The sequence below is a fragment of the Gymnoscopelus braueri genome, assembly GCF_963280865.1.
Source record: "Gymnoscopelus braueri genome assembly, chromosome: 20".
Lineage (NCBI taxonomy): Eukaryota > Metazoa > Chordata > Actinopteri > Myctophiformes > Myctophidae > Gymnoscopelus > Gymnoscopelus braueri.
In genome coordinates this window covers 7,893,755-7,910,975 of record NC_137622.1, presented here as the reverse complement: position 1 = coordinate 7,910,975, position 17,221 = coordinate 7,893,755, and the positions used below count along the sequence as shown (strand labels likewise).

At 38.7% G+C, this 17,221-nt stretch overlaps 1 protein-coding gene across 1 annotated transcript; it reads left to right on the top strand.

Moving 5' to 3' along the window:
* Positions 1-4,487: 4,487 nt before the first annotated feature.
* On the top strand, positions 4,488-16,476 carry cab39l1 (calcium binding protein 39, like 1). Its single transcript, XM_080415344.1, has 9 exons — positions 4,488-4,776; positions 5,565-5,704; positions 5,791-5,955; positions 6,390-6,508; positions 7,000-7,168; positions 7,638-7,697; positions 7,796-7,861; positions 8,326-8,469; positions 10,894-16,476. Exons 2-9 carry the CDS (start codon positions 5,588-5,590, stop codon positions 11,083-11,085), a joined length of 1,032 nt encoding a protein of 343 aa, XP_080271470.1. The 5' UTR covers positions 4,488-4,776; positions 5,565-5,587; the 3' UTR covers positions 11,086-16,476.
* The last annotated feature ends 745 nt before the right edge of the window (positions 16,477-17,221 follow it).

Genomic DNA, 17,221 nt, shown 5'->3' with positions numbered 1-17,221 from the left:
TTAAAAACCCTTTGAAACTATTTCTTTCTTTATTTCTTTATTTTTTGTTCTACATTTAAAACATTATTTTCTAAGAGTTCCAGTACAAAGTACTTTTTTGCAAAGTGGGAAATGTCAAATGCCACATTGAGGCAAGACCCCCCAAGATAGGCCTGGGTAGGTTATTAAACGACTAATATTAATAGCCACATTTTTATTTATGTATTTACTTATAAGACATCTGGTCTTGCAGGGGCCCTGAATACTTTTGTTGTTGCTGTCTCGAACCACATAGACTACATGTTACATTTGTCAAATATTAGTAGGCTATATTGCAAGTAATGCTTAATTGATGGTTTTACCCAAATGTGTGGATAATATGCAGGTCAAGGTTTTACATTTATTTTAAAGGCTTTTTAGACACATTCATTACCCTTCTCTTCTCACTTACTCCAACATATAGGCCTATGTAAGGGTTAGGGTGTTGCGGTTAAAATTACCCTATGCGAAGTTTAAATCGAGGTTAAAATCAGTGGTGTAAAGTAACTAACTACATTTACTCAAGTGCTGTACTTAAGTAAAATTGAGATATTTTTACTTTTCAAATTTCAATTTAATACTTTTACTTCTATTCCACTACATCTCAGAGGCAAATACTGTACTTTTACACTACTACAATTATTTGAAAACTTTAGTCACTAGTTACTTTGCAGATATAAATTATTATATCATAAAACATACATTAACCTCTTTAGCCCTATTTTATACATATATGAAAATAGCCAATCAAGCTCACGTCTTGCGATGCGACACGTTGTGAGCTTGTAGATATGCTATTTTCAAACATTTAAAGGTAGGGTAAGTGATATTTTTGGGTTAAAACAAAAAGTATTTTGTTAAAAGGTTAAAGCACTATATTCTGATAGGAATCATTGCTATAGAGTGTTTGTTCAGTAACAGGAGTCTCCCCGTCTCTCCAGCTCTTTAAAGGAGAATTCCGGACAAATTAAGTGTTATCTTTGATGTCTCGTTACTCACCTACCGATGTGAAAAGTAGCGTTCTTTTTTTTCATATATTCCCCTGTCGTCATTTTTTAAACCCCCTCCGTTGTCATAATGGGAGCGCGTGGCTAAGGGAAATTCGTCTATTATAACCGACGCAAAGTTGTTTTTTTCACTACTAGTATTCATAGTAGAGTCTCATGATAGTCAAACATGCGTTGAAACTATCTGCGAGGCTGCCGTCAATGGCGAACGATTTAACACTGGTTGCTTGTTTCTTCCAGAACCTGGCAACTCGTGTTGCCAGAATCTGGAAACAAGCAACCAGTGTTAAATCGTTCGCCATTGACGGCAGCCTCGCAGATAGTTTCAACGCATGTTTGACTATCATGAGACTCTACTACATAGGCGCCGGAGGGGGGGTCACACGGTCATCTGTGTCCCCCCACTTTTCAGCTATCGACTTATTTTTTTATATATATATTTAGATTTTTATTTTTTATTTTTTTCGTCTTTTTTTTTCTCTACCGGCGCTTTAGCAGTAGCTCCGCAGACTCCGCCCACCCCACCGTTCCCATTGTCAAGCGGCCCCAGCCAGACATGCTAATAAACAAGTCATGATCTCTGGCTGTGCTAAACTTGTTCTGCAGGTTTTGGAGTCTGCAGTCTGCCCTATTGAAATGAAGGGTCGCTATGCTGTGTCCCTCAACTCCCTCGTCCTGTGTGCACTAAGAGTCACTCACTGCATGAACTGAATACCAGTGGTGGAAAAAGTACTCACATTTTTTACTTAAACAAAAGTATCAATTCTGCGATGTAAAAATACTCTATTACAAGTAAAAGTAAGGTATTCAAAATGTACTTGAGTAAAAGTAGAAAAGTATTGGTATCAAAATGTATTTAAAGTACCAAAAGTAAAAGTACTCATTATGCAGAAGGTCCCATTTCATAAGTTTTAAAACGTGTAAAATGTATACAAATTCTTTGAAAATAGCAGATCTACAAGCTCACAAAGCGTCGCAAATCTGCTATTTTCAAATTGCCAAAGTATATACTGTAAGTGGTTTTGTAATAATAATCTAAATCTACAAAGTAACTATAGTAAATAAAGTTATCAAATAATTGTAGTGGAGTAAAAGTACAATATTTGTCTATATGTTTGTATAATGAGTACTTTTACTCTAGAGTACCAAAAGTACTCTACATTTTTTTAATTCTACATTGCATTGATACTTTTACTTAAGTAAAACATTTGAGGATGGGACACACACTGAAGGATGGGTAGAGTGTTGTTAATGTTGTTTTATGGTCATTTAAAGAATGAATTAAGCCCAAAAAAATCGCGCGCGCTTCGCGCGCAGAGACTTCCGCGACGCAGTGTGTGGGGTGGGGAGACACGAAAACGGAACGTGACAGTGATGACGTCACCACTTGGCCACGCCCACTATGACGTCATCGCTGCCCCCCCACTATTTAACCCCTTCCGGCGCTCCTGCTCTACTATGAATACTAGTAGTGAAAAAAACAACTTTGCGTCGGTTATAATAGACGAATTTCCCTTAGCCACGCGCTCCCATTATGACAACGGAGGGGGTTTAAAAAATGACGACAGGGGAATATATGAAAAAAAAGAACGCTACTTTTCACATCGGTAGGTGAGTAACGAGACATCACAGATAACACTTAATTTGTCCGGAATTCTCCTTTAATAAACAGAAAATACATTTTCCGGTAGGTGTCAAAATCTCAGCCAATCAGGAGAAAGTACCCATTTTTAAGCTTCATTTTTATAGTGTTCCAGTTCCAATTTTGCCTGCTCATTTCTTAGTGTCATCACTTCCAATTTCACTTGTTTAATAGAGACACACGGCCGGAAGCGGAAGGCCTACAAATCCACGCCCACTTTTGACACTCGGGGTCCGTTAGAACGATGAACTGCAGCTCTCAATGCAATCTCTATGAGAGGCATTGTAAAATACCGTCATTTCACTGGTTAACTACTGAGGCTGTAGCGATTTTTTTGGTGTTCTAATAATCTGTCCCATTTGTTTAATTTGTCCTTTTTAATGTCCCATATCTTTCATCTCGATATACTACCCACAATATACTATAATATACTCCATCAGTATGTCAAAACCGCTAGCATCGGAGATCCAGACTTTAAGTGGTCGCATCACGGACGCATCCCTTGAGGTTTTCAATACCCAGAAAACTGGCGAAAGTGGACGTTTTCAATAGGTTTTGGTCATTATCTCTGGAACAGAAGGTCCAATCTGCTCAGTTTAAAGCTTGTTGGATGCGTGACTTTGAGGACATTAAGCACGCAATGACACATTTTCGGGTTATTTTTTTTTTTAGGGGAGGCGAGATCTTAGTTGGGCAGGCGACCGCCTCTCCTGCCTCTACAGTGGGTACGCTGTCGGTCGGCGCTCGGCGCTCGTAAAGACAGTGATGTCACTGAAATGCCTGTCTGCTGTCTACCCTCTGCTGTGTTAGCATTATGGGTAACTCGTTAAAGTGGCAAATTAAATGTGAAACACATCAACTATTAAGAAAACAAGAAGATGTGTTGACAAAGACACTCCATACATTTGGAAACATATTTTTATTTAAATCAATATCGTCTCCAGTTAATGTACGAATATTTCAAAAGTAGGCTAATTCTCATATCCTCTCATAGGGATTGCATTGGCAGCTGCAGTTCATCGTTCTAACGGACCTCGAGTAGCGGCGCTGTCTCAAAAGTGGGCGTGAAATTTGTAGTCCCTGTGTGTCTCTATCTATATCCCGATTGAGTTCTCTATCCTGATTGGATAAAATTGGAAATGAAACTGAAACTGAAACGAAAATGTATTTTCTGTTTTATAAAGAGCTGGAGAGACTCCTTTTACTGAACAAACACTCTATAGCAATGAGTACTATCAGAATATAGAGCTATTTAACACTTATTTTAACCAAAGAAAATCACTTACCCTACCTTTAAGTACTTTTACATTTTGAACACAGGCCTTTTACTATTTTTATATTGTGGTATAACTGGTATTGCTACTTTTACTTAGGTAAAATATCTGAGTACTTCTTCCACCACTGGTTAAAATTACCCCAAGCGAAGTTTAAATTTATGTTAAAATTACCCCATGTGAAGTTCAAATCTAGGTTAAAATAAACCATGTAGAGTCCTAATCCAGGTTAAAATTACCCCATATGAATTCCAAATTCAGGTTAAAATTACCCCATGTGAAGTCCAAATCCAGGTTAAAATTACCCCATGTGGAGTCCAAATCCAGGTTAAAATTACCCCATGTGAAATCCAAATTCAGGTTTAAATTACCCCATGTGAAGTCCACATTTGGTTAAAATTACCCCATGTGAAATCCAAATTCAGGTTTAAATTACCCCATGTGAAATCCAAATTCAGGTTAAAATTACCCCATGTGGAGTCCAAATTCAGGTTAAAATTACCCCATGTGGAGTCCAAATTCAGGTTAAAATTACCCCATGTGGAGCTGGTGTAGAGACCAGAACAGGGAAATGAAGTTCTCTCTCAACACAACTTTAGCCAGTTAGCCAGTTTGTTGGCGACGGGACGAGTTGTTGTAGAGAGATTAATAACTCATCCGTTTGAGTACTTTATATACAAATTAAATCACATGTTTTTAAATTATTGAGTTATTATCGTGGTTGGGCGTTTCTCTCGGGGAGACGGCGGAGTTGTAAGTTGCAAGCTGACATTAGCATTAGCTAACCTTTAGCCACCAAGCCTCCTTCAAGTTCAACACGAACAGCTTCTCTTTGGTGAGTCTTTTAATGTCGACACTTTAATAAGATTTAACAGCAGATATTGTTGTTGTTGTGCTTTTCCGCTACTGTTTACAGTTTGTTCCTAACAAACGAGCTCATACCTACGACGTTTATCTTAACTTAGTTTAGTTTGCTTGTTTCAGTAGCTAACTCTACAAGCACACAGTGAACTTTTTAATTAAATCAACATCACCATCAACCAATGCGTCCAATGTGGTTAAAAAGCAGAAAACCATTAGTAATAAAGGGGGAAATGGCTATTACATGCTATTCATTTACAGAATGTCAACTTGCTAATGGATAATAGTAAATTGTTCGTATTTTTCAGTCGGGCCTATAAAGTTAAATTATATCAAATAGTTTTGTAATGTTTTCACTAAGAAATAGTTCTATTTAAAGTTCTCTCTCCATGTGCCCTGATGCTGCTTGTTTCATAATAAGAGCGTTTTAATATTGCCTTGTTTGTTAACCTTAATATTAGATGAGAAATCAATAAGAAAAACACAATTTAAGTATATGTTTAGCAATGCTTCTTTTGTAGTCAGAGGAAATACCGTGTTAATCTTAGTTATAGTGTAAGCTGGTTTAACAAACATTTATTATAGTAATATCATTAAGCTATTATCTAGCACTGCATTTCACATGGATAGAATCAACCTGATTCTGTGTGTATGCAAGTGCATGCTTGTCAGTCAGTTCCGGTCTTTAAAATGTCAGGAAGCTAGAATGGTTTAATTATATATCACAGCTGACTCTTTCTCCTTGCTTTCGTCTGGGATTAGACTCCGTTTCCTCTGCCTCCATCATGCCTTTTCCTTTTGGAAAGTCTCAGAAGAGCCCAGCTGAAATAGTCAAGAGTTTGAAGGAGAATGTTGCGTACATGGAAAAGCTGGACGCTGCAGAGAGCAAAAAGTGTGAAAAGGTCAGTAATGATGATGACTTATGGCTAACAATGGCCTCTTAACCTCACTAATGGCCTCTGACACGGACTGTTTTTATTATCCGAAGGTTGCAGAGGAGGTTTCAAAGAACCTCTCTTCCCTGAAAGAGGTCTTGTGTGGGACAGGTGACAAGGAACCTCAGACCGAAGCGGTGGCTCAACTGGCACAGGAGCTGTACAACACCAACCTCCTAATAGCCCTGATTGCAAATCTGCAAAAGATTGATTTTGAGGTGGGGAGACTGTACAATTTTCCTGGGACAAAATTGTTATGCTTGTGAAAATATTGATTTGTTTCTGGCGGTTCTTTGCAGTGTTATATGTGGGTGGGCATGCATGTCTGATTGGGACGGCTTAACCCCCAGAGCGAAAAGTAATCTAGTACACAGTTTCTCAATGTCCAGTCCGGGGACCACCAGGGGTCAAAATTTTGGACCGTTTTGGCTCTGTAACTCTGAGAGGGTACAAATGGACCCTTAATGGGTCCATTTGTACCCTCTGAGTTGAATTAACCCTGAGGACTTTACAGTGTAGATTGTGGTCCCAGAGGTTAAATAGTAGTATTAAATGGAGGGGGGGGGGGTGTCTGTGGCTTAATGCATATCAAACTGGGGGTCCTTGAAATTAAAAGGCTTGAGAATCACTGCTCTAGTAATCTGTTTCACAGGGAAAGAAAGATGTGGTGCATCTGTTCAGCAATATTGTGCGACGTCAGATCGGTACTCGCACCCCCACCGTAGAATACATCTCCTCACACCCCCAGATCCTCTTCATGCTTCTACAAGGGTATGTGCCTTCTGACACAAGTAATATTTATTGACTTCTTGGATGGATTACTTTGTTTGCACTGGATAGATCGGTAAAGCGATGTAGAACTTCGGGTTGTATTGCTACAAGGGCGTGATATAGAGTCCAAAAATATGTGTATCTGTTGATTTTGTGCTGTGTGATTTAAGGTACCGGAAGTAGCGATTCCTTTCTCTTATTGTATGACAAAAAGTCTAAAAATAACCATTTTATCACAGAATCAAAGGCAAACAAGTGAATTCTGATTATATAAAAAGTCTTGATATGCAATTTCACCTACTGAAGTCATTGTTTCTCACGCTACACCAATATTGGTAACTAGTCGATTTTTATTGTGATTGAGAACTCCCATCAAGGGTTAGATAGTATCGATCACGCCCAGCTGCCTACACAACCTGAAGGTTCTACCAAAGTTCAGCAGCACTTTAAAGTTATATGGGTCAGTCAGTATAGCATATAATCTGCAACAGGTACGAGAGTGCAGAGGTGGCCCTCAACTGTGGGATGATGCTGAGAGAATGTCTGCGTCACGAGCCGTTGGCACGGACGGTGCTCTTCTCTGAAGAGTTCTACCGCTTCTTTGGTTACGTGGAGCTGTCAACGTTTGACATCGCCTCAGATGCTTTCGCTTCATTCAAGGTATTCCTCTTTCTCCAGCTTGATTCCATTTAGGGCTGGACGATATGAACAAAATCAAATTCCATTTAGGGCTGGACGATATGAACAAAATCAAATATCAGAATATTTGTTGACCGAATACCTCTATCGATATTGGGACGATAATATTACAATTAATTATAGTTTTTACATACATTTTCAAAAATAGCAGGTCTACAGGCTCATAACACGTGTTGTGAGCTTGTATATCGAATATCTTCGCAAAGTTTGAATATTTGTAAAATATTGGTTGCTATGGTGCTTAAAAAGCAGGAAAAGACAAACACTTATGCCTTATCACAAATTGATCACGATATCCAAATCTTAGACGATATCACGATATCGATATAATGTGTATCAATATTGCCCAATATTGTCCAATTCCACTTTCCACTGGCAGATCCAATGTAACTGATTTCAGCTCTAACTGTCTTCTGTTCTGCATTATAAGGATCTTCTCACAAGACACAAGATTATGTGTGCAGATTTCCTGGAGACCAACTACGACAGGGTGAGCGATCTATTATTGATGTGAAGATAAAACATAGAAGCTTATACTGACAACATTGGTAAAAAAAAACGTTGCATCTTTGTGCACATTTGTTTCAGGTGTTAACAGAATATGAGAAGCTCCTGCATTCTGACAACTATGTCACCAAGCGACAGTCTCTGAAGGTACGAGTCATGCTGTTGTCTAAATAAAAAAAAACTCTAATATTAGATCCTGAATGAATTCTGAATGAACTTCTAATCAGTACTCACAGTAATCTTCCTTCACTTGTTTTTTTCCATTGGCCAGTTGTAATGCCTTTGAAATGCGTTACCAAGCAAGTCTACCGGTGTTCAAATTGGTTGCCAACCTAACCATGCACAGATGCTAAAACATCTTGTTAATGTCTATGATTTGAAAACCGATTTTAACGCGGATAATGTATTGTTATCGGGGTAAAATATTGTACGTCCTGTGGATACATCGATTAGATTTTGACGCGTTTTATTAGTGAGTTTAATGCGTAGCTAACGACATCAATGTGACATGATGCTACACAGGTCTGGAGTCAAACTGATGAATGTGGTCAGCAGCACGTTAGCTGGTTGAGTCACATACCAGCATGTAAACCAAGCTGCATATCTTTCAGCTGCTCGGAGAGCTTCTGCTGGACAGACACAACTTCACAGTGATGACCAGGTACATCAGCAGAGCAGAGAACCTCAAACTCATGATGAATCTACTCCGAGACAACAGCCGGAACATCCAGTTTGAAGCCTTCCACGTTTTCAAGGTGCGTAAGGGTGTGATCATATGACTGTTTTTAACCTTTTGAACCATAGCCTGCCTGTTCTGGGGCGAAGGTCTGGCAAAAATGACAGATCAACAAGCTCAAAACGCGTGTTGTGAGCTTGTAGATCAGCTATTTTTGCCAAGAATATTTATGTATAGGGAAAAAATAAGTTTGTCTAGTATAAACCCTGGGGGGGACACGGGTCAACTTAGTACTGTATATAGGGTTTTCACAGATTAGACTGAAATTACTTGGTGGTTAATAGAGGATTTTGATTTGCAAAAACATTTGAATTACTTGTATGACTTGTAATTTGGATTGAGAAAGTACGGTAGGCTGTAATCTTTATTCTGTATTATTTAGGGGCAAATGCTTATGAAATGCTGTCCCTGTAGAGCCCTTCATCTTCTTATTTCCTCTTCTCGAATCGGAAGAAGCTCTCTCAGCATCATGAAAAGTGGGCAAAAAATTTGAGCGTCTGCCTTGGTGTAATTTTTCCATCACTGCCAATCAGTGCAGGGGCCAATAGATACCCGTGACATTTGACCCAGGAATTCATGCTGATCGTGACCTTTCCCACGAAAGGCAAACACCAGATGTTAGTGTATTTTGTGTCCATTAGGAAAGGGGCTTTTAGTGTCTTTCTATCCTTTTCAGAAGAAAAATATGAACTGCATGTATAATCAAGTTCATTCACCTGTTTTGGTGGATTTGAAGACACCTGTGGTGTCTGGTGGACACACCGAATGTGGTTTCAAGAGTTACATTGGTAATGAAGCATGTAGCATTGACGCTATACCCCCAAACAAACCAGCATGCTAGACTGGGAGGCATCAGGTGCTTTATTTACATGATAAACCAGCGGTAGACGCAAGCACCAGTGGAAACTTCCATATGGAGGAGTGTTTACAGAATGCAATTACAACGAATGGATATTGCTCAAACAATGGCAATGAGAAAAGGTATCAAGTGTTATTTTTTTCACTCTGATAAACGAAAGGGGCAACAAATAAGGATGGCAACTGGCATAAACGCCTATAAAGAAGCAAAACAGAAATACAGAGAGCTATGGTCAAAGGTGAAGGAAGCGAAGGAAAACGGCAGCATGAAGCAAAACGCAATGTGCGTGACAACTGGTACAACAAGTACATCAGATAACGTGTATTGCACAGCGGGTGGGGCATGAATTCCTCACTTACATCATTCCCAACATACATGGCCCAGAGTCGTCGGCGCTGGTCTAATTATCGGCGCTGGTCTAATTATTGTTAATTGGCCACAAAGTGATTGATCAACTATTGTAATGAGGCTGTCAGTGTGATATACACTGTATCATCGTCAAATTACAAAACAACACCACAAAACTTAATTGCATCTCTAACTTAATATCTGACATATTATGATGGAATTTAGTGGTCACTGGTCACACATCAAAGGTCAAGATTGGCGATGAGCCACGTGGCTCCACTATGCCCACATCTACAGACTAAATTAATCATTAGGTTTAGGGTTAAGCTTGATTGTTCTGATTAACCACTTAAGTCCTACTTCATTGTACAACAGTGTCATGCAAATATATAGCGAAAATAGCCCATCTACTAGCCAACAACGCGTCACACCGACGCGTTGTGAGCTTGTAGCTTGTACTTTTCAAAAAAGATAACTGTTGCACCCTTATTATTGTCTCCGGACAGCCGAAGGCCGGAGACTATTTTTGCTCCTGTGTGTGTCTGTGTGTGACACTGTGCATGTCAGTATGTCTGTAAACGGCTCATCTCTGGCACCCCAGGACTGATCGGTGTGAAACTTTGCATGCACACTCTCAGGAGGCCAAGAAGAACCTCCATCCCATTTTTTTCAATTTGGCCTCATGGTGGCTCCATGCCAAACTACACACCCATTTCCGCCTGACAAGATTTTCCGCCATTTTGTGTTTTCTTCAAAACACACTGTGCTCACATGATCAAGATGCAACTGTCAGATTTTTCAGATTCCATTCCGATTGGCTACGATTGGCTTTCAAAGTTTACAGGAGCGATGAACACCGCATTTGCTTGCTGTGAAACGTGGCACACAAACTCCCAGTAGGTAGGCCATGGAGAACCACAACCCAAACTTTTCCGTAGGTCGTACAATCATATATATATATTTTTTTAGAACTCTGCTTATAGGCCAAATTAGTATTTTCTGCCATTTTGTGTGTTATTCAAAACACACTTTTGTTGCTACTCCTACAGATTTTGTCCAAAACTTACAGAAATCATTGTACATTATCTCTGGAGTCATGATCAAGATGTATCAGTCAGATTGACTGACTTCCAAAGTTTGTGGGCCGACCCGGCAGAGACCTGCACTCCGAGGAATGCACTTTTCTAGTTATTATTATTATTATTATTACAGTATTATCTCTCACAACTCCTGCAGGTATTTGTGGCAAACCCCAATAAGACCCAGCCTGTGCTAGACATCCTGCTGAAGAACCAGACCAAGTTGGTGGAATTCCTGAGCCACTTCCAGACGGATCGGTCTGAAGACGAGCAGTTCTGCGATGAGAAGAACTACCTGATCAAGCAGATCCGTGACCTGAAGCGGCCCACAGCGCCAGAGGAGGCCTAAAGGTCACGCGGGTCACTGCTTCGTCAGGTAGAGAGTTCTAGAGCCTCCAGAGAGCTTCCACTAGCATCCTCGTATTACTTCGAATCTAGTAAAAAAACAAAACTTAAAAAAAACTTCCATTTTTTTCTTGGTGTGGAAGTGAAGGGGATTTCTTGTGGGGAAGCAATTAAGCCTGATTTATGCTTCATCGTATGACGGAGTATGAATTAAGCATTAGTGGGCCAAACACTGTTATTTAATCCGTTGTGCTTCTGTAGTGAAATGAGAATAGTCATAGCTTTTTATGTGGGATATCATGTAAACTGTTATCCCTAGATAAGCAGGTTTCTGATACATTATTTACCACCCAAAAAACCCCAGCAGGGACTCCTTAAGTGGACCGACAAGCCTTTTTCAGAAAGATGTCAATATTTTAGAGAGAAGAAAAAATATATTATTTTGCTATAGTAGTTTTATGGTTAACAGTTTGAAATGTAACTCTTTTTTTTCCTAACTAATTCCATAGCACTGGTTTGTCACCTTACTAACCGTATTCACAGTACACATGCCGCCGTGTGAATATGGTCAATTGTAAGTTATTCTGACTTTCCTGGACATTAGTCATCTTTATTATCGTCACTGTTGGGCCAAAACCTTGTACATCCAAAACCGTTAACATTTCCAGAAAATGGAAAGAATAACCTGTGTTCCAATGGATCCAATGCAGTTATTGTTTAGTCACAAGCTCTTAATACTTTTCATTAGTTAAATATTTATAAAACCCACACAGACTTAACTGCTTTCACCCTGGTGTCCCTTTTGGACATGACATTATCCGTAGTCGAAAAATTTCAATGCGAAGCATTGTGAGCTTGTAGATCGGCTATTATGCGACAAGTACAACATTGGGCATCAATTTATGAAAAAAACTTAAAAAGATGAAATATGGAGACACAAGGTTTCTGCATGACAGCAACGATATGACCGTAGTACAATTAGTTTAGCCAGGTTAGCTGATGGTAATGTTTGCTGGTTAAGGTGGTTAGCAGTCCTTTGGTGTGTATGTAAAGGTGACTGTGATTGTTCCAGAGGTTATTAGTGATCCTGTTGTAGCTGTGATAACATTTGCTGTGACAGGAAGAGAAGAGCAATCAATGAACGGCTGGGTTTTATTTGTACTGCGGCCAGACAGCTGCACTGGACGGAAATAGCAGCGCGGCATCAGATACCGCTGCAGGGTGTCATAGCTCGCTCGCCGTAACGCGGCATATTCTGATTGATCCTGCACGCCATAGCACGGCCACGCGGCATATTCTGATTGATCCGATTGGAAACGCTTCATTTTATCCACACATAGTACCGCGTCTCAATTTGAAAAGATGGTTCTAAAAGCGGTTTCATACTGGGAACCATATTTTGAAGTCAGATTAAAATTAAAATATATATTAATAATATATTCTATTAAATTCATATGTGATACCTGTCAAAACCTTTTTTGCCACCCACTTTTGGGTTCCCAGCCGTCTGGTTGAGAAACACTGTTATAATAATAAGCATCTTTCGAGATGAATAACAACAACGCACTGCAGATTGTTACATTTCTTTTATTTTTTGTTGGTCTGTTATATACAGTAGGGTAGGACATCTCAGACACTGCTAAATACCAGACGACTTTCTCACATTCTCAAAGTAACAGCCTGAAATATGAAACGGAAAGTAGTCTGGCTGTCGGATGATTTTGTTTTGGAGTTGATTTCACTTCTCGTCTGTCGGTTGAACAGCAGGATTCCAGTGAGAACAGCAGCACGTTGCCTTACTTGTCACTGTCACTTCAAATCCATGTGACAGATTTCAAGAACTATGTTGTCTGTTTGCACAGTTTTCTAGTATATACCTCATGGGCTTTTTGAGTTTGTAAGTGCTGTGTATTGTTTAGTTTTCTTTCCTTGACAGAATATATTTGGGGATCGCGTGGTGGTTGGTATGCATGCCTGTATTTAATGTTTGTGTTCTAACTTCAACAGGGATGGGGACCTGGTTTTCACTCTGGAAAACTAGACTTTTAACTAAATGTTTTTTTTTTGGTGCCGTCAATGTTATGCCTGATTTATACTTGGTTGCGTGTCGTGTCTCGCACCAGAACTACTGTACAAACTCACAGTGTATTTTTGGTGCAAGACAATACGTGCAACTAGTGATAAATCAGGCCCTAATTCATAATGAATTACAGCATGGCACCCTTTTATAAATGAATGTTGCCTTACTTAGAGAAAGTAGATTGTAATGATCCTGTGAAATTCCAAAGTCAACATGAGAGCAGAAAATATGCATTTCAAGCCCCAATTGTAGCACTGGTTTCTCAGAGCCAGTTGAAACAGTTGGGTAAAAATAGCCCAATGAAATATAATTACAATATACTTTTAACCACTTTTACCCTGGTGTCCTTATTTTGGGCATGTCATTATAGGCGAAAAATTGCAAATAATTAAATCTTTGAAAGAAAATTTAACATTTTCAGAAAAACTCATTACGATGTGTTGTGAGCTTGTAAATCGGCTATTTGCGCTAGTCATTCTACAATGAAATGTATAGGGATGAAGTGGTTAAATGTGACACCATGGTTTTCATGCTTGCCAATACACGTTGGATATGGGGATAAACTTGACTGAATTTAAAATAACCGATGTTACAGTTTGGTTTTTATTTAACCCTTTGTCATGAAACCAAATATCCACAAACTTGTTTTCGGGTTTTTTTTCCTTGCTCCATGGAACCATTTGGGATCCCTTTTTATAGTGTTGGTACCTAACAACATGTTTATGAAACTGTTTTGAGACTGAACTTCATGTCCAAACACAATATATTAATTATTTCTCAAAACAATCCCTGAAATATGCTTCAAGAAATGTGACTTATTTTGAATTGTTAACAGATACTGTGAAATCGTCTAAATAATACAATGAACTTAACCACTTAAACCAGGGTCCTGCATGGCTCTATACTAGATCCTGTAGTATTTCCCTCTACACCAAATCTTTTGGGAAAATAGCCAATGTACAAGCTCACAGCACTTGCAGTTTGGCTATTCCCGCCGAATATTCACTCCAGAATAGGGGGCGCTAGGGTTCAAGTGGTTAAACGCGGATGCATGCTGGTCAACATGTCCACCACCCCTCCACCACTCAGCTAGATAGTTTTCTCACCAATTATTAGGTGAAATTCAAATTTTACTTAATTCTGAAAAAAAATTCTCAAGCAGTAGTGATGTGCATGATGTAATTTATATTCTAAAGAAATAATTTGTTGGATCAGTAATTATAGATGACCAGGGTTGTTTTGAGAAATGGTTCAGCCTAATAAAATGTCAATCAAGTATCAGTGTCAATACAAACTTGTCTTTTAATTTTGGGTCCAGCCATCATGTGTGTGCACTGTGAAAGTTCCCCCACTGAGTAGGATCCATCACGTACAGTAATGCTTAATTTAGACACTGTCATACGCCGGCTCACAGCGCATTGCAGAGCAACGCATTGTGAGCTTGTAGATTTTCCGGTGCCGCGCGACCAAGTATAAGGCATTAACCCGCTTGTCTGGTAAAGTCAAGCCTTACATTAATAATAGATAATAACGTTATTTTAAGAAGTATTTGAATTGGTCACACTAGCAGAAAACATGCTCAGAGGCATCCTCCATAAGGGTCTTGGATATTTCCTAAGACCTAATGTTAGTCTCAATCTGTGATTTTCAGGCAATTTAATTCGCATTCATTTAAATGCCGTTTTTGTAATGAGGACAGCCACACAGAACACAAATATTATGTGGCAATAAAGCAACGTAATTATTGTTTCGAAACGAGGTAGATTTTTCACCACAAATGAAACCACCAAATTTATGAATGAGGCATCAACAAATTAATAGTCTGATGTTAAATATTCATAATAGACTCATTTTCAGATTGTTTATTCATCACACTCCCAGTGCGTAAGGACCTTAAAGCGCAAATCATGAAACCTCTCCACTCTCAGTATAAAGCCTTATTTATAGAAATGTTTTCACTATTTTTTTAAATCTGAGGGGGAGGACAGTTGTGCAGTTGAACTGTGTTTCACACTGTTCCACAATTTGCAGATTGGGACTTGGCCTAATGAAACGTTAAAGTTGTGCGATTTTTTTGTAATGCAGTTCTTTGCTTTAATTTTTAATGCTTAATTTATACAACATCGTACAACGGTGGCACGTGTTGAAAATAGCCGATCAACACCACCGTACGACGGAAGTAGAGCCCGACCGATGCCCGGTCTTTGGATCCAATGTCAATCACGTTTTTGGAGAGTCCTAGACCACCGATTATCGATGATTTGACCGATATTCTTTGCAAAAATGTTGCATTCATTCTGAAAAACTTTCATTTGTTTAAAATGGCAATTTCAGAACATTTCACTTACAAGCAGACAAGTAAATGTAAAATACACACATTTTAATGTGAGCTTTATTTTATTCAACCCTGTTCAAACATTTTGTGAAATAGCCGATCTAGCTTGTTAGTAGATCTGCTATTTTTGAACATTTTTGAAAACTCAGAAAATGTTGATATATGTTGACATGCCCAGGATAGGGATGCCAGGTTGAAAGTGGTTAAAAGCCCAACTGCATAATTCCCCATACCGTAAGTACAGTAAAATGATTCCGATATATCGGTCTGGCTCTTCTAGAGTATCATGCTTAATTCCCTGGGGGGGACTGGTGGCACACGTTGGTTTAGCCGCTCTAAGATGACATTTGATATGTCTGTATAACCCTACCTCTGGTGACGGATACAATATATAATACAGTGGCAACTTCAGATTAATTAAAGGAGTACTTCACCCCCAAAATGACTTTTGTTTTGATCAATAACCCACCCCATGAAGCATTGCATTCATGGAGTTTTTTAGTTTTTGACGCATTCCTGAAATAAGAGTCTAAAAATTGAGAGAATATTTCATGAATTGAAGAAAAAATGGGCCCAAGCTTAATGACAGAAAAACAATATCAAAACATTGTGTAATCCAAGTGTTCAAAGTAAACTTTGAACGACCTATTTATATGGTTTTGCTGCTCTGATGTATTTTTTTTTGATTCTTCATTCAGGAATGTGACAAGATGACAAAATATAACAAAATATTCATTTTGGGGGTGACTTACTAAATGTTGAGATCAAGACTTAAAAGTTGGTGGTTGAGAGGAATTTCTGTTTGAACTTTAAATGTTGTGCTTTAAAAAATTCACCCTTGCTGTCTTTTTCCTCCATAATAACCTGAATACCCCACATTTCCTTTATTTACTGTGGGAGAGAATTATACGTGTACAAAGCTTTATTTTAAAAAGGTAAACGTGTGAAAGCATACATGAAATAAAATTTTATGGGAAGAATTGTTTTTGTGGTTAATCCTTTCAGATCTAAGCTAGACCAGTCAAGGGAGGGGCAGGGCAGAGATAACAAGTTAGACCACCTCCAACACACTGCAGATGTACTAGTTATATTGTGTTAACATACTGTACCACACATATTGGCCTCCTGATTTATGAACATAGTCTGACTTGATCATATATTTACCATAGAGGTTTAGTTATGTAATTATTTCAAAGGATATGTCTGTCCTTTAAACTTGAGCTTAAGCTCTTGATGCTTATTTGAACTGATATGGAACAAAGCTTCTAGTTAGTGCTGATCATTTATAGGCCAGCCCAGCTCTGATCTATAAATAGAATGTATTATTATTTAAAAACATTTATTGATTCATCTGTTGAGTTCTCAAACGGATTGGCATAGAAGTGACATTTCTGTAAAAAAAAAAAAAACGTTTTCCTCCCTGGCCAAATCTTCCTTATAGATCTGCTACTTTTAATACTTTTGTGTGAGGCTTTAGTATGATCATGTACTGTAGGGCATTAATTTATGAAAACTAAAAGTTAAAATATGGAGATGAGACGTTACTGCCCGACAACGATATCCATAAGGTTCAGCAATAGAAATGTTATATCTGTAGTCTGACTGTAACCTGCTGGACAATCCACAATCTGAGGCGCAAACACATGAACTATTTGACTGACTGCTTCCACACTGCTATGCTTCTGGTTCTAGAGGTCAGAGATGTATTCCATCCCATCAAGTAAT